At 43.4% G+C, this 18,152-nt stretch overlaps 1 protein-coding gene across 7 annotated transcripts in view; it reads right to left on the reverse strand.

Annotated features, from left to right (window-relative positions):
• Positions 1 to 221: 221 nt before the first annotated feature.
• Positions 222 to 18,152, reverse strand: part of CEP63 (centrosomal protein 63) — a 66,635-nt gene continuing 48,704 nt past the window's right edge. For 2 of the 7 annotated variants that reach the window (XM_075546892.1, XM_075546891.1), the window contains exons 10-13: positions 17,963 to 18,077; positions 17,020 to 17,217; positions 13,382 to 13,468; positions 243 to 6,544 (exon numbers count right to left, since the gene is read on the reverse strand). In XM_075546892.1, coding sequence (XP_075403007.1) covers positions 6,386 to 6,544; positions 13,382 to 13,468; positions 17,020 to 17,217; positions 17,963 to 18,077 — 559 coding nt within the window. In that variant the 3' untranslated portion in view covers positions 243 to 6,385. Of the gene's footprint in view, positions 6,545 to 8,477; positions 8,761 to 9,610; positions 9,817 to 13,381; positions 13,469 to 17,019; positions 17,218 to 17,962; positions 18,078 to 18,152 lie in introns of all 7 variants that reach the window. The other 5 variants (XM_075546890.1, XM_075546895.1, XM_075546896.1 and 2 more) reach the window with 4 other exon arrangements.

Consider the following 18,152-nt stretch of genomic DNA (forward strand, 5'->3'; position numbering starts at 1 on the left):
TTATATATATATATATATATATATATATATTCTGAAAGAAAAAAATCACAAAATTATCCTTCATATATCAGGGAAATGAGGGCATTTCCAAGTACACAGATATTAAAGACATCTGTAAAAAGCAGACTATTTTCAAGAACTACTACGAAGTTCTTCATGCAGAAAATGAATAACTGCAGATAAAATATAAGATTAATATGCATGACAATATCTCCCAGAAATCGTAAGACTGAACACAGGGTATGAGGGACATCAATTTTTAAATTTACACAATTACAAAGTAAAAAGAGTGAATTAATAGCATAGTTACAAAAGTTCCAAATGAAGAGAGAGCCAACTTGGTTTCAAAGTAGAACAGATTGTTTTAAACTTGGAAAGAAATTAATAAATTACAGGGTAACTTCAAAGAAATCAACCTCATCAAAATAAAAATAATGTAGTTTTACTAAACACTAAAACAATAGTAATAAATGATTTTAAAAACTCACAAAGATAATGAACGCAGCACAGGACATTGTTGCACTAGACCAGCAACACACATGCACATCAACATGGCAGCAAGGAATTTATACATATTGGTAAGGAGCGCTAGTGGAACTATGGGTTATGTATTTCATGGGGAACCACAAGATTGACAGGCTCAAACCCACAAGCTATTACAAGGAAGAAAGATGTTCTTACAGTTTAGAAGCCCTACCTAGAGTTGCTATGAGGCAAGTGGACTTTATGGCAGTAGGGTTTTCTAGTACTGATAATCACACTGAACATAAATAGGTTAAATGCAGCAGTAAAGAGATAGAGTAGCAACCTGGATGGAAAAACAGGACACATCAATTATGCTGCCTGTAAGAGAAACCTCGGCAACACAAAGACCTCTCCACCCCTCCCCCGAAAAAGGCTGAATATTAAAGGATTATATATGTGTGTATATATATGTATATGTATGTCTATATATATATGCATATATATATGATAAGGATAAAAAAGATCAGGAATGGCAATATTGATTTTGGAAGGGGAAAAACCCAAACAGCCTTTAAGGCAAAAACCAGCATAAGAGGTATGGAAGGACAATAAATAATGATTGAAGAGTAAGAGGACATAAGCATAATAAATATCTACGTACCCAATGATAGAGTCTCAAAATACACAAATATCAGAATAACAGAATTAAAGAGAGAAACACGCAGCTCTACAGTATTTGAAGACTTAAATAGAGCATTTTGAATGAAGGACGAATTAGAAAGAAATCCAATAAAGACACAGAAGGATTAGACAACACAATTAACCAACTTGACCTCCAGGTACATATGTAACACTCTACCCAACAACAGCATATAGACATTCTTTTCCAGTACCTATGGAGTATTCTCCAGAATAGATCATTTGCTGGGCCACAAAGTAAGCCTCAATAAATTTGAAATATTGAAATATTACGAAGCATCTTTGTCAAATAAAAAAAATCAAATCAATATTTTATGCTGTGATCTCCATTAATTAGATAAAATAGCAGCAGTAAAACATGCCTACAGTGATCAGAATAATACAGATTAGAACAGAAATAAATACAACTGAAACTATAACAATAGAAAGAATAAGACTAGACATCAGTTCTCTGAAAGGACTAATAAAATTGACAACCCACTGGCAAATCTAACAAAGGAAAAGATGCAAATGATGCAAGAAATTAAATAAAAGAGTTAATAACATAGTAAAATGAGGATGTGTATGCCAACAAATTTGAAAATCCAGAAGAAATGGATAATATTCTAGAAATACACTACCCACCTAAACTAACACGTATCGAGGTGGAAAAGTTGAATGGACCCATAACAAAAGAAAAGTGATCTAGTCACTAGTTTAAAAACTCCCAGCAACAAGAACAGAAAATCTGGGCCCAGACAACTTCATTGGTGAATTCTGCCAAACATTCAGAGACCAGCTGACACCCACTCTACTCAAACTATTCCAGAGTACAGCAAAGAGCAGAACACTCCCAAATTCACTGTATCGAGTCCACATACTCTAACCAAAGCTAGACAAAAAGTATAAGCCAATTTACCTCATGACAGATGCAGAAATTCTTATGAAAATCCTTAGCTAATAGACTCCAACAACATATCACAAAATAATACATACATCACAAACAAGTGGAATTCATTCCAGGTATTCCAGAATGGTTCAACATTAGGAGAAACACGCACACACACACACACACACACACACACACACACACACACACACACACACACACACACACATTAGGAGAAACACACACACACACACAACAACAATCTAATCCAACAGCTAAGTAAAACAAAAGGAAAGAAATATATGATCACATCAACTGATTCAGAAAAGGCATTTAGACAAAGTCTCACCCCCAAAATAGGAATCAATGGGAAAGTCCTCCACATAAATAATTAGGGGACAAGGGCGGGGGGGAGGGGGATCGACCCAATGGCCAACAGTTAGTTTCAATGAGAGAGAAGGAAGGGCAATCACACAGGATGCTCTTGATCACCCACTCCTGTTCCACATGTGAAGATGTAGCCAAGAAAGGAAACTAAAGCACTCCACACTGACAGGAAGTAAACAATCTCTCATTGCAGATATGATCCTACTACACACAGAAGATGAAAATTACTGAAAATAATTGGAAGATTCAGCAATGTGGCGGGATCCAGGATCAACATAGAAAATATTAGTCATGGTCCTTTACAATGACAAAGAGAACTCTGAAAAGGAAATCAGCAAAACAATAATATTTATAATAGCCAACCCTCCAAATTAAGTACTTAATATAACCAGGGAAAGAAAAGAGTTACATAAGAAAATTATAAAGCACTACCTGAAAAAAACAAGAGATCTACAACAATCATGCTCATGAATGAAGACATACACAGTGTGAAAATGTCAATACTACACATATTTATCTACAGATATAATGCAATTCCGATCCAGAATCCAACATCGTTTTCTAGAGACGTAAAACTGAATCACTAACTTTACATTGAAAGGAAAGCGCCTTGGTTAGCCAAAGCACTTGTACAGGAGAAGAGCGATGCAAGAGGTCTCTCGCCTCCCGATTTAAATCCTACGACACACACAGTTCTCAAAAACAGCCTGATACGAGCCCAGTGACAAACAGAGAGGCCAATGTGACAGAACTGAGAACTCACGTACAAATCCATCCACAATTCATCTTTGGCAAAGGGCCGAAGCTCATTCCATGGGGAAGGGATCATCTATTTCCCAAAGAAGGGTTCACTGCCATGGAGTCCAGGCTGACTCACAGAGACCAACAGGCCAGAGTAGAACTGCCCAGTGGGTTTCTGAGGCTGGCCCTCTTTATGGGAGCAGACAGCCTGGTCTTTCTTCTGCAGAGCAGCTGGTGGTTGAGTTCCTGACACAGACCGCTACATCATCTGGAAAAAACTGGATAACGTTTTACGGCAAAATGAAACAGAACGCATATCTCACACCGTACACCAAAATGAACTCAAGATGGAACAAAATTCAAAGTGGAAACACAAGAACCAGAAAGCTGTCAATATAAAAAATTGGACAAACTCAGGGGGACCCCAATATGGGATAAATACACTATCAAACAGAATCAATACCACAAATAGTATTAGGAAAACTAGATGGCTGGGACCTGCTATAGACCACACAGCAGTTTAATAGAACAGTGTTCTTGCATTGAGGGAGGACTCGAGTGGAGGCCCAGCGTCCATCTATCTGCTCCCTTAATACTGAACCTGTATATACATGCACATAGATCTATTTCCACATCCTCATATACATTTACATATGTACATGCCTGTATTTAGACCTCTATAAATGCCCTTTACCTCCCAGCTCTTTCCTCTATCTCCTTTTACTTTCCTCTTGTCCCACTGTCATACTCAGTCTTCAATTGGATTCCAGTAATTCCTCTTGGTTACATTACCCTTGATCATGCCCTACCAGGCCTCCTAGACACTCCTCATCACCGATTTGGATCACTTGTTCCCTTGTCCCTGGGTTCATTAACATCACTTCCTTTCCCCCCACCTCCCCCTCTCCCGTGTCCCCTTAGAACTGTCTGTCCCGTTGTTTTCTCCTCCAAATTGTTCATCCAGCCTATCTTATTTAGACAGAACTGTGGAGATAATAACATGCACAAAAACAGAGCAAAACCCTTCAGGAACAGTGGTGAGAGTGATGATACCGGGAGGGTGGGGTGGAAAGGGGGGACCTATTACAAGGATCTACATATAACCTCCTCCCTGGGGGACGGACAACAGAAAAGTGGGTGAAGGGAGACGTCGGACAGTGTAAGATATGACAAAATAATAATTTATAAGTTATCAAGGGTTCATGAGGAACAGGGGAGCAGGGAGGGAGGGGGAAAATGAGGAGCAAATGTTTTGAGAATGATGAGGGCAATGAATGTACAAATGTGGTAAATTTACACAATTGATGTATGTATGGTGCGTTAAGAGTTGTATGAGCCTCTAATACAATGATTTTTTAAGATACATGATTAAACTAATGAAATGTTTAAGTTAAATATATCCCCAAAAAACTGTTTAAAAATAAGCAAAATAAAAATTTCGCTTAAAAGTAATAAAAGGGAAAAAAGCGGGCAGGACCAAAAAAACAGACACTAAAGTGCATCACGGTCCCCCCGTGACGTAGGGGGTTACACACTGAACTTCTAAGCACACGGTTTGCAGTTTGAAACCATCAGCTGCTCCATGGGAGAATGAGGAGGGGCTTTAGTCCTGTAAAGAGGTACAGTCCTGGAAACCCAGAGGCAGGTCTATTCTGTCCTAGAAGGTCCTTATGCGTCAGATTTGACTCAATGGCAGTGACAATGTGTATCAAAAGTTTTCACAATGACATAGCAGACAAAGGCTACTCTCTAAAATTTATAGAAACCTTCACCTCAACAACAAGATAAATAAATAAGCCAATTTAAAAATGAGCACAGTACACCAACAGACACTTCACCCAGGACACTCAGGTTGCCAACAAGCACGAAGAAATGCTCATGATGGCATCATTAGCCCTCAGAGATGTAAATTAAAACAAGAGCTCATCCAACATCAATAGCAAAGCTTAAACTAACATTCTCCCCCCCCGCCACACACACACACACACACACACACACACACACACGCACACAGACAAATGTTATCAAGAAGCTAGGAGAGGGACAGCCAGTGGAGTAGAATGAGATGGAGCGGCCAGTGAGGTTGGGAAGGAGCCCAGGAGAGTGTCGGACCAAAGCTGTCCAGAAAGAGGTAGAGGCCAGGTGTGTGACAGGATGCTGATGACTGTGTTGAGAGTAAAGCAGTTCTGGAACCTAGCAACACAGAGGCCCCTGGTGACCTTGGGGACAGGAGAGCGGTTGCAAGGTGAAGATGGGTCCTGCAGAGAGGGGCCGGCAGGAGTCACATCCTGAGCTGACAAGCACTCTGCACCTAGCCCTTCGCTTCTATGAGGCACTCAATTCCCTCCCTGTGAATCTGTTCCTGTGGTCATCAAACGCTGCCATGCCTCTGGGCCCTCAGGAGTCTCCTTTCTCTGTTCATCTTCCTCAATCTGACGGTTGCAAACCAATCCTCATGGTTTCAAATTCTCCTGCACGTGGATGACACACATTGAGATCCCCAAGTCTCTCCTCAGCAGTGCAGATCCCGAAATTCCTTTCAAGTAGATGCCCTTCGGCCAGCGTCCCTGATGCCTGAGCTACACGAACGTGAGCTCCCTGTCAAGGTTCCTCAGAAAGGCCCCCATTTCCAGCCCAACTGGGCACCTGGCGCTTGAGGATCCCAAACTCGTTCTTTCTGATCCTCCTTACCCAGGAGTTCCCACCTAATCCATATAAAGTACGTGAGATTCTCCCTGAGATTTTGAGAACGTAAATAACCAGCCCAATTCCACATGGCTAATAAGTGGCAACACCAGCACCACCAGAACCAACCGATCTGACCCTTACATCCATGCTTCAACATGCTTCCCTTAGAGGAAACCTCTGTCGGTACTTTACTTCCAACACGTGCCGTAAAGTCTTTATTTTTATTAGGAGACAGAGATATTCACATAAAAAGTCAGCAGGAGAAAGTATCACTTTATGATAATAAATGTTAATATGAGAAAAAACCTAGCCGAGAGGTTTGTTCTTACAAGTTATTGCTGGAAAGAGTCCTTCAAATAAACTATCGCAATGAAAATGACTAAGAGGGACATCGCATTTTCAGATTTCTTCCCAACTGCGCCGGTACGTAGCACCTTTGAAATTTTTATGGGTCCGTGTTTTAGAGCTTTGGCTCTAGAGAGGAGAACTCGGGGGGCGGGGGTCCAGATCCACTCCCAAGCTTTGACTTTCCAGACGCTACTTCAGAGCTGTGAATTGTTTCACTGTCTTTTCACTCTCTCTTTTTAGCTCTTCAATGTGAGCGTCCAGACGCTCCAGAATATGATGAGACCGCAGTTCCTCCTCTTCCAAAAACCGTGAAGCTATGGACCCCAGGGGAGACACAGGCAAGGGGCACTGGAAGAGAAGCACATTTGGAAACGTGTGAGTGAGTAGAACATTACACGTTTAGGATCGTCTATCCATAATATTTTCTAAGAGCTCGTACCCTTTAATCACAGTAAAAAGTAGTTTTAAATCATGGTTTTCCCTCTAAAGATAAAAGGAGCTTCAAAATTTGTAGGAAAATGAGTTATAAGAGAATGGGATTTTTCCATGAACTCTTTGAAGCTCCCTTCTATTCCATTTACTCACTGCCCTCCAGTCCACTCATTGCAACAGGGCAGCGCTGTCCTGTGGGTTTCCAAAACTAACTTTCCACGGGAGTAGAAAGCGGAGTCTGCATTGACTCGAAGGCAGTGGGCTTGGTGTTTTTCCTTCCTCTTCTCTGCCTTCAGTCCAATAGTGAACGAAAGGAAAATCAAACCCATTGCCACAGGCCAATCCCAACGCTGGCAATCCCATGTGCCACCAAGTGAACTAAGCTCCACAGGGCCTCCCGGCTGTGATCTTTACAGAGTCAGCTCACCAGCGCAGTCCTCGTGGTGCTGCTGAGGGAACCGGAACCCCCCATCTTTTGGTCAGCAGAGCCATCAAACACAGCCACTGGCCACACACCCACGCCCCGTCCTCATGACAAAGGCAGTTAAAAAAAATCAGTTACCATCTTTAAAAAAATTGACACCGGTCTCTCCTTTTCTAATCCAAATTATACGGAGAGCATTACAGAAAGTAGAAGCTATTCATTAGTGATTGGTCTAATGAAGATCTCAGTCCACACCGGCAGACCTTCCACACCCAGAAGAGGGTGGATTGAGTTCCTGTTATTCCAAACTCAATTTAAAAACCTCATGTCACCTTCACTTTAAAAAGTCGAACACCTATCAACAGTAAACGAGCCAACAGTTTAAAGTCAACACTTTTCCCTCTTCCAAAGTGGCACACCTCTAAGTAGAAGCTGTTGGGGTCAGCTGTGTTTCAGAATCCAGGCGTGCGGTGATTTTAGAAAGGAAAGTGAGGGCACGCAGCACACATGACCTCCTGGAGTTGAAGGCAGCATCTCCTAGCCACACGCAGGGACATTTCTGAAGCAGAATCGGACGCGCGGGCACGTGGTGGGATTGAGTCTATCCACATGAGCACATCTGCTTAGTTCAGGGCAGGGAGGGGCTAGTGTCAAATTTAGGAAGAAAGTTAAGTTTTCAGCGTTTCTAGGATTCTTAACTATGGACATGGATGAGAAGACTTGCGCAGCCCTTTATTTTGATAATGAAGAGAAAACCTTTCCATGGACCTATCAGCCTATGAGAGCGACAGCCCTCGTGAACGCTCCTAGCTCTCGGGTCGCACTGGGGACAGGAGATGAATGGCTCGGGGCAGCATTCACGACCGAAAGCAGGAAGAAGACAGTGTGTCTGCACTGAACAAGCGGCAGGAGCAAGAGCTAGGCCAGCCATGCAGTCCACCCCTATTCTCAATGGCACTCGAGTCACCCTCTGGACCCTCCAGATAGGCTTCCTCCCTCCCAGGCCCACCCCCGTCCTTTCCTGCAGTTCCCTCTCCTCCTCACTGCACGGTCGCGGCACCTGCCTGGAGGCTAGCCACATGTCGTGAGCCAAGCATTGCGGTACAAATTGGAGGCAGGAAGGGAAATTCCAGTTAGGATTATATACAAATGAATACCTGTACCCTAAGTTATATTTCAGATCTAGGAGGTATCTGAAAAGGTATTTTGAAAAGCTGAATGTATCTTTACAATTAAAACCATAGAATAGAAATACATGAGAATGGTAAAGTACTTTTAAAAGAAAATCAGTAAGAAAACTAAAAAGCAAAACAAACAGAAAACTATTGTAAATATTCACCTTCTTCCCCCTCCAAAATAAAACAAAAACCAGTCAAATTAAACAGGAATACTCCATAAACTAGGGAGATCAGAACATTTCCATACCAAAGATATAAACTCGTCTTGGTCATTCGCACTCTCAGACACAGTGTCAGAAAAATTGGCATCGTTTGCATCTAGCACTGAAGGCAAGGAGTCACTTTTGCACCGACAGTTGGAAGGCAGAGAGACAGTAGAGCTGCAAGGGCTGGTTTGAGGGCTTAGGGGACTGAGGGCCCGGGACCCCGTCTCTACACTCGCTGACGCTTGTCTTCTTGGGGGTGACCGGAGGCCTGTTTTGTAGAACTCAGCCTTTCCGCCATCCAGTCTGTGCTGGCCAGGGGTTGGCCTGAATAGTGGATTAGAAAACAAAACAAAGATTTCTCTTGTTGCTCTTTCCTAACAGAAATGCATTAGGGAGTCAATTTAGAAATCAACTAAGAGGCTAACGAACCCAACAAAACCAAACCCACAGCCAATCAAGTGGATTCCGAGTCGCAGCTACACTAGTTAGGCTATCATTTACCAAGTCAGTGGTCCACTCGGGAGAGGCGTTCCTTCACTCATCCGTGCCCCCATGCCCAATCCCTCTGCCCGGCCCTGCCCTTACTGCATATTCTATATGGCAAGGGAGGCCCACCAGCTGCCAGGTAATCAAGCATGAGCAGGCTGGGTCCTAGGCAAGTGCTGGGCACAGAGCAGCGCAGGAGGAGGTGCCTGACCTGCTCTTGGGGGTGGGGGCAACAGCCAAGGCTGTTGGTAAGGAAACACGCAGGCCAGGCGGGAAGAGCTGAGTCAATGCCTGGGGCTTCTCAGGCAATGCTTCCTTCTTATGGTTAACCGCCTCTACTTAATGGAAAAAAAAACCCATAAGGGGGCCTTTTATAAAAAGCCACATTCTGCTTCTTAGGGGCCCTGGGGTTGATGAGGTGGGAGACAGCATGAAGAAGTTTGGGGAATGCAAGTGTTTTAGTGTCCAGCATAAAGCCGAAGCCTTATAAAAGTGCCAAGTACTCACCCCCCACCACTCCATTTTCTAACAAGGCAGGAGCTTTACTTGTGCAACTTTGCAATCAGAATTAAACAAACATAAAGAGTCTCCTAATCATACAATTTCTGCTAAATCAAAAACTATTCTTGGAGAAATTAGAACTATATTACAATGCTACTCATTTTTTAAAACTTTTAAGAAATTGTACTTGAGCTCTGTATTCTTGATCTCAACAGCTCTGCCGGGTGTCGCTTTAAAATTTCTGTCATTTGGGGGGGGGCACATCTGAGAGGAAGCCTCCAGCTTAGATTTGGTATCCATCAGCTCTTTCTGTAGTTGTTGATTTTCAGACACTAATTTGTTTAATGACTCAATATAATTCTCCTGGAGGTCTGCAAGAGAGATCTCTTTAGCCTAGTAAAAAAGAACACTAGAGTCACTTCACATGCACAAGTATTTCTTGTGATTTGTGGTATTACTAAGAGAAAATGCATTACTCTTATTATTACTTGCTTTTAAGTTATACCTAGTTCACCTATGGCTTTACCTTAGAAAAGTAAAGGTTCCCCTTTGGTCCTCTACAGACTAACAGACAAGAGGCAGGCGAGGGAAAGGGGCTCAGCTCCAGAGTGGCCAGAGTGGAGAGTACGCAGTGCCGTGGGCTTCCCTGGCATCCGGAGTCCAAGGAGCTGGAGCAAGGATGCGGCTAGGAGGAAGCTACCATGAGAATCAGAAATGGGGAGAGAGAAATAGCAGGCCCGGTGCGTCTTCAAAAGGGCAGGAGATGATGAAGAAGTGATGAGATCTCTGCAGGGGACGGCAGGTGAAGGAGTTCTGAAAAGGAGTGTGGGCTGGCAGGGGAGACTGATTTCAGAGAAACACCCTCAGGTCTTGAACACGTCAATGTAACTTCGACAACTACTCTTGTTTGTGGAAAAGCAGCATTTGAGGAAGAGGGGAGGCATTACCACCCTGACCTGGTCTTGATTCTATGATCACAAATCTTACTACTCCTCAATTCTAAATGTTTCCTGGTACTGCAATATCTGAAAATATAAGGCAGTCTACCATTTTTTTCTAATGACAAATAGTTTTATTACAGTCTGAAAAGTTATGGTTATTTTCTACAGAGTTGAATACAGTGCAAAGCTCATTTTTTTTCTAAAAAGAATCTTCAGGAGATAATGTGGTCAAAAATGTTTCAGAAACAGAATCTGCCTAAATATGAAAGTATAAAATCTTTTTACTTTTAAAATACAAACTCAACAAGTTGTTGATAAAATCTCAAAGAAAAATATTTGCAGGACTAGAGAATTAAACTGCAGATTACTGTCAGTTTTCTTTTTTTTTTCAAACAGTAGTGAATAATTTATCAGAGCTATTACTTTGATTATTAAGATAAATAATTAGATATGTATTAAAATAGATCCTTTGCACTCTTTTATAAATCATTCATTTATTAAAATAATTCCATTTTTCTTGGTGGCAAAATACAAAGGGGGACTTTCCAAAAATAACTATTCTTAATAATACAAAGAACATGTTCACACCGTGTGGAACTTCAGAATCAAGTAGCCTAAACCGTGGAGAGACTAGCCACCAGCCAGAGTTGGATACCTCATGTCATTTTACACAAAGATAACGCTGCCGTGGCTGGGCATCTTGTAAAATATCATCAAATATTTATTAGCAGACTAGCAAACATTACAGGCAAATGAACGTGGGCGGTCACAGAAGACTGAGGAGCAAGAATGCACCTACAGCTGCGAGGCGATTTCAGGAGGAAACAAACTCTGGTCATGGTGGGGCTGGAAGCCTTACGCGTGAGCAGATCAGCACCGCACGCGAGTCTCATCCAGGTGCTGACAAACGCGGGCCCTTCCGAGGCCCCTGTGCCGGATGCCAGCTTGGCTCTTGGCATTCTCCACGACTAACTCAGTACTGGTGTTCGCCGAGCACACATGTAGAGCCATTTGTCACTCTCCCTTACAAAAATGTTTGGCTGTCGTCACTCATTTTCGCCATCGCCGCAGGGCTTATGTTTAACATAAATCCTTTCATTGCAGGTTTGGAGGGATGGGGTGAGAGACCTATTTTAGATGTCTATTTCCACCAGCCTGCGAACATGATAGTGTGATATTTCATAGTATACAAAGCCACAATGAACTACCCGTCTATGGGTGAACATTTTGTCCTTCGGCATGAAGGACCTCACAATCATCAGCTCTTGGTGTACAGGTGTCCCTGCGGTGCAGGTTCTTTGAGAAAGCAAACCGACAGGACCTCTCTGGGGCCTGCTCAGCAATGAGCCGGCAGCTTGGCAAGTGCATGTGCACACTTCCGATGGATCCCAGGACGTGGTCCTCCGAAAGGCCACCCAGCGCACAGAGCTCCACTGACAGAGCATGAGAACTCATTTTTAGAAATCATTGTCAATCCAATTAGTGAAAAATACTCATTTTGTTTTGATGATTAGGGTAGCTAAACAGCCTTCCTTGTTGCCTGGATATTTTTAATACTTCCATGAATGATCTATTCCTATCACTTGCCCATTTTTCTACTGGATTTTATTTTTTATAATCTTTGTAGGAAACACCCACATGCTATTGTAGGTATTAACTTTTGTCTGCTTAGAGAAGCAGTCTATTTGTCTTATTTTGATGGCTCATTTGCCATCCAGAAATTCTTTCAAATTTGGAAAATTCTTCATATTGTAAAATGCTTTATGGCTCTCATGGTTTCTTTCATGGTTGGAAGACCTTCTTTATCTTGATGAGAGATTGTAAAGTAGTTCCACATATTTTTTGAGCGAGTGACACGTGAGTGGTAAGTGTGTGGTGCGAAGCGCGAGGCAGAAGAAAAGCTTCCCTGACCGGGAATCGAACCCAGGTCGCGGCGGTGAGAGTGCCGAATCCTAACCACTAGACCACCAGGGAGTGTCACATATTTTTTCTAGTTGCAATAAAGTATTCGCTTAGCCTTTTCTCTTTCCTTCAGTACTGGTATCCATACTCAAGATGTTGAAGTTAGAACTACTTGGGAGAAAATAGGGGCACTGGGTAAACTATACATCTTTTTTAAGGCAGTCTCAGGAAGTACCAAAAAAAATCATTTCTACAATTTTCTGGCATTTGACCTATATCAGGAAAACAGGTCAGAAGATAGATGAATTCTTTTGAGAATTTAAAAAATACATAAGTATTTTAAAAAGAATATCCGCACTGGCTATAATTCATTGTTAGCCTATCATGTTCTCTCTGGTCTCACAGGAGCGTGTGTACGCGTCTTACTCTGCTTACGCCATCACTCTCTCTCAAAGGCAGGGTCCTAGCTTAGCCATCACTGTGTCTGCACACGGCCTACGACAATGTTTGGACTACAAAGAGTTCTAGGTTAGCATTGGATTGTATGAATTCTATCTTCTAGAAACAGAACTAAAATAAAATTATTGGAAAGTTAATTACACTTTCTAATCAAAAGGTATCATGAGCAAAATAGTACCATTATTATAACATGATTACTATAGATATATAATGTTATATTGATATAATCATAATGAACTCATGTTAACTAATTACATCTGCAAAGATGCTATTTTCAAATCAGGTCATAACCACTGTGCTGGGAACTGGGCTTAAGAATACCCTGACATACCATTGTGGGGAATAAAAATCAACCCTGACCGCTGAAAGACCTACGGCAACAATAATAGCAGCGCCTTCTCTCCTTCATCAGATGCTCACCAAGCGCCATGCACTACGTCAAGGCCTCGACACGCAGTGTCCCCTCAAACACCACCTGCCGCCTGCATCTTACCACACAGGTAATAGAAAAAGCACCACCCTACTGAGCCCCAATACCCCAAACCCTGAAGAGTGTTTGTAAGAGGATCCTCCCACAGGTCGGATCCTTCCTTTCTCTACAAAATGACTTGTTAAAGGCCTGGACAGTAGAAAAGCTTACTCTTCTCTTTACATACCTCATGTAGACCCAATTCCAATTTCCTCACGGTTTCAGAAAGCTGACGGTTTTCCAGCTTGACTGACTCCAGCTGATCCAAAATCTCCTGGGGTGGAGCCGAGCAGAAAGGGCAGATGAACAAACATGGCAAAGAAATCAAGAGCACCTTGCAAAAAATCTTCCTCATGTAATTGTCACCAAGTTCCAGCCTTCCTTCATTTTACATATAAGTACTTTGTAGAAAGCTGAAAAACAAACTGCTGCTCCCACACAAAGAAGATAAACCCAGCCCCGAGGAGCAGCCCTTTGGGCTGAGGGGGAGAGCCCTGCCACTCCTCTACCTGGCTTCCATCTGCAACCACATGCAGTTACAACCCCACCAAATCAGCACCCATTTTCAGTCCTTACTTCCCTAGCTTTTCTACTTAAGCATTCCGCTTGAAAGGTTCCCCAGTCCTGCTTCCTTTGAGGAAACGGTCTGGTGTTCTACCTGTCCTCCTCTGGGCTACTTTTTCCAACTCCATCCTCCCTCCCTTTTCCACCACGAATGGTAGTACCCTAAGCAGGTTGCCCATTTCTGCTTTTCACACTGCACTTTCTCCACATCATCTAGAGGGCCTCTCCCTCCCAACTCCCTCACTGCCATCAAGTCAATGGTGACTCACAGCCACCCTTAACTCACAGGACAGGTTTCCACGACTGTACTATTCATGGGAGCAGAAAGCCTCATCTCTCTCCCTAGGAGTGGTTGGTGGTTTTGAACTTCTGACCTTGCAGAACTACATCATCAGGGCTCCTTCTACGTCTCCTAAGGAGATTCAAATACAAGCTTCATGCAAGGACTCTGACAGCCAGTTATCTGATGCTGATTTTAATCTTAAGCCCCATGCCTCTGTAGAATTCATGGCCAGGAATTTCCATATGAAAGCCCAGCCTTTGTCTCAAAACCACTGTCCCATCTGCCAGCTGTCTTGTCTACTTTTCCTACTGTGTGGGTTAATTTGGGTTCCCCAAAAAGACATGTTCAAGTCCCCCTCTTTGGCACCTGGGAAGGTGCTCTTATCTGGATACAGTGTCTTTAGATGTAATCAGTTAACACGAGGCCGTAACACGAAGAACAGAGTAGCTTCATCTAGTATGACGTATGCTCTCATAAAGTAAGAGATGCAAAGAAAACCCAGCCATGTGGAGACAGAGGCAGAAATTGGAATTATGCTGCCACAGCTAGGAGAGCCTCCCAAAGCTTGGAAAGACCAGAAAGAGGTCCCACTTCAGAGAGAGAGGAGGTTCTACTGACACCATGAATTCAGACTGTCTACTTCAGCACTGCTAAGACAATAACTCTCTATTGTTTTAAGTCATAAAATGTGTGGTGGTTATGTACAAAGACACAAATTCATGATCCTCCCCTCCAATGTGTTCTCTGGCTTGGCTGTATGTTACTACAGAGCGTCACTTTCCTCTCAGCTGCTCAAGCTTGGATCCTGACATCGTTCCTTAGCTCCATCTACATCACCTTCCCTGTACAATGAGACACAAAGGCTAGTCAATTTTACCAGCCAAATATCTCTAGAATTCATTCATTTCCCGGTACCTCCCTTGACCACTGCTGTTATAACAAATGAGTGGACTCTGCCTCCCCACCTCTCCCCTCATACTCTCCCCCAGAGGTCTTCCACTCTTGCACTCTCCACTGACCTCAACACCCTTAACACGTTGGCCAGACCCTTGGGGAGCTAGCCCCCGCTTGCCTCTCCTCTTGCCACTGGCCACACTGGCCACCTGGACTCCACCACAGCGGACACAGCACACTCTCTTAGAGACCTCTGTGTGCACTCTCCCCGAAGCTGAAATGCTAGTCTCCCCTCACCTCCTGCTGGCAGCACTCAGGGCTCCACGTAGACACGGGGCCTCCGGAAGCCTCTTAAAAGAGAGGTCCATGCCTGAGTGTGTGAGGGGCTCCCCGTGGTCTCTGACTGCATACTTTACTACTGAGATGGTCTTGCCGTCTGCATCTACTCTCACACTTCCCTAGCAACCTTCACTGGGATGCTTAGTCATCACTAGCTCTCAGCCCCAAACGGGTATCTAATTAAACATTTACTGTGATTAAAACACAAACAAACTGCCACTGATTGGATGCCGCCTCACAGCGACGCTGTGAGCTCCCGAGACTGTGCAGTCAATGGGAGCAGGATGGGTTTGAGCAGCTGACCCTGTAGTTAGCAGCCTACTGCTAACCACTAGGACACCAGGGCTCCTTTCACCATCATGAAAACATGAAAACTGTATCTCTAAAAAAGTATATCTTTAGTAAAAGGTTAATCTTCAAAATAACTTGAAAATTACAAGTATTCTTCCCTGTCCTCTATGGTCCTTGTGAGTCGGCAATGGCTTGATGGCAGGGGAAGTGATGCCCCAAGGGCTGACTCATAATGTCCTCTCACATAAAATCACAATGCTGTGTCTGAGGTGAACCCGAGACATCTATAAACCATAGATGCATGAATGGATTTTAGGCGCGCACTTAATTCCAGCTCCAGTCTAAAAACAATCAGCTGCTGTGACCTAGCCATGCTTGATGCTTGCCCTCACGAACAGATCAGTAGAGGTGGTCGAGCAAAGTGTGCTGAAGAAACGGCATGGTGCCCAGCTATCAGAAGGAATCGTGTCTGGGTCTTAACGGCTTGACTTTAAACAAGTACTCATCTAAGTCGAAGTGTCAACCAAGTCTGCATGGAAGAAGCCCATCAGCCTGCTTTGTCATCAGCGATCATGTTGGGAAGGGGAGTATCAAAGAGTGCCAGGTTCTTAGAGCAAGGTGTTCCTGCGTTTGCGGAGGCCTTGAGTAGCGGCCCAAAGCCTTTTGACCTGTGTTAATGTCTCCGTTAAAAAGGGAAGGAAATACGCAAGGACTAAGCCCCTGGTGAACTCCTCCTGGCCACAGACCGGGGCGCGGCAGCCTTGCCACACATGCAACAGAAGGCATTGGAAAGCGCAGTTACATGTTGATGCCTCATCATTTTATCTCACTTTTGATCCACTTTCAAGTTGTTCTAGTTTTTAATATTTTATGCTTTCTTCTCAACTGAGGGTTTTAAATGTTTTACTTGGTTATTGCTGTTAAAGTTTCTTTGTATGTTTATCTGTACATGGAATTCAGGATTGGTAAATCTATAGAGACAGTAATTGAATGAATGGTTCATTGGTTGGAAGCATGGCAAGGTGCCCTGGTGGCACAGTGGCTTACTTTTGGGGCTGCTCACCAGCAGCAGTTTGAAACCACCAGCATGCTCTGAGAGACCAATGAGGCCTTCTACTCCTGTAAACAGTTATCGTCTTGGAAACCCACAGGGACAGCTCTTCCCTGTCGTACAAGGTCACCATGAGTCAGAACTGACTAGGTGGCAGTGAGTTGTTGCTGTGTGTCTGAGGGGGTGGGGGAGGCCGGGGAGTGGGGTAGAGGTTATGGGAGAAAGGGGAGCTAATAATGATGAGTGCAAGAATGAAGAAAATGCTATAAAACTGATTGTGGTAATGACTGTACAACGCTTCTGGATGTGCCTGGACCACTGAATGGTATGATGTGTGAATTATAGGCCAAGAAGACTGTGAAGAAAAGATGCCCCAATAAACAGTTTCCACGGGCAGCCTCACCTTGTGCTCCACTGCTTTTTCCTCTGCTTTCTGTAGCTCTGCTTTGAGTCGCTTTTCCATGTCTAACGAAGAAACTTTGGTGGAAGCAAGGGTGATGTCTCGCTGATGCAGCTCCCGAGTGAGCTGAGAGATCTCCACCTTCATCCCCTCGAGCGCAGAGCTGTAGCTTTGTTCAGCCTGTAAAATCTGCTCCTTCAGCTGCAGTGGACAGGACAAAAGCAGCTTTTACTCTACCCCAAGATGGGAACGTTTCCCTAGATTAAATCTATGGAGAATTAGCAATTTATCAAGTTCCTATCTGTATTGAAGGCCAAGTGACTATGCCCGCAGTCGCGTCATGAAACTGCATGACAGGGAGAGGCTACCTGAATGTGTGCACTACACGCACTCGAGGGAAACCACACTCGCAGTCTTCTGCTACCTGTATGGTTTCCTGATCCACACAACATAACAACAACAACTAGAACAGCAAGAGGGAGAAAGGGCTAGAAGTAATCTGTAACAATGAAAAGACACAAGTCAGCAGAGTGTCGAAGCTCCATCGACACAAACAGAGAGACTTCTACGTACTTCACTAGCCAATGAGGTTGTAACTATACATCACACAGCAAAAAAAAGGAACATCTATCTTGGTTCCAACTTGAGTCACTAAGAAAATATTAAGTGATGTGTATATATTTTGGAAGGTTTTTCATTTTTAAAAAAATAAAATTTGAGAATTCAGGGCTTCAATTGTCTTGAAAAGATGCATATGGCTTCTCTGGGTATGCCAAAGAGAAGGCAATTCCCATGAGCTCAGTCTAGTGCCCTTTCACTTTTGAATAGCAAGTGGTCATTTGGAGCACACTTTTCCCTCATTAAAAATGACCTCTATCATGTTATCAACCCAGAGCTCGTCTATAAATGGACGTGACTTTGCAATCATAGGCCTGTGGGTGTCTACCTTTTTAATCTCTGCTCTGTACTCATTGTTATGTCCTTCCATCTTCTTCAGTTCTTCATATTTTTCTATTAATTCTTGACTCAGCTGTTTGCATGTTGCACTCACAGACTCCAAGCTGTAGGACAAAAAACGGGATCACCTATCTAACACCAAAAAGGCTCAAAGTCTGTAAAACTGATTACCTACCTAA

This window comes from Tenrec ecaudatus, chromosome 4, assembly GCF_050624435.1.
Source record: "Tenrec ecaudatus isolate mTenEca1 chromosome 4, mTenEca1.hap1, whole genome shotgun sequence".
In the NCBI taxonomy this organism is placed as follows: domain Eukaryota; kingdom Metazoa; phylum Chordata; class Mammalia; order Afrosoricida; family Tenrecidae; genus Tenrec; species Tenrec ecaudatus.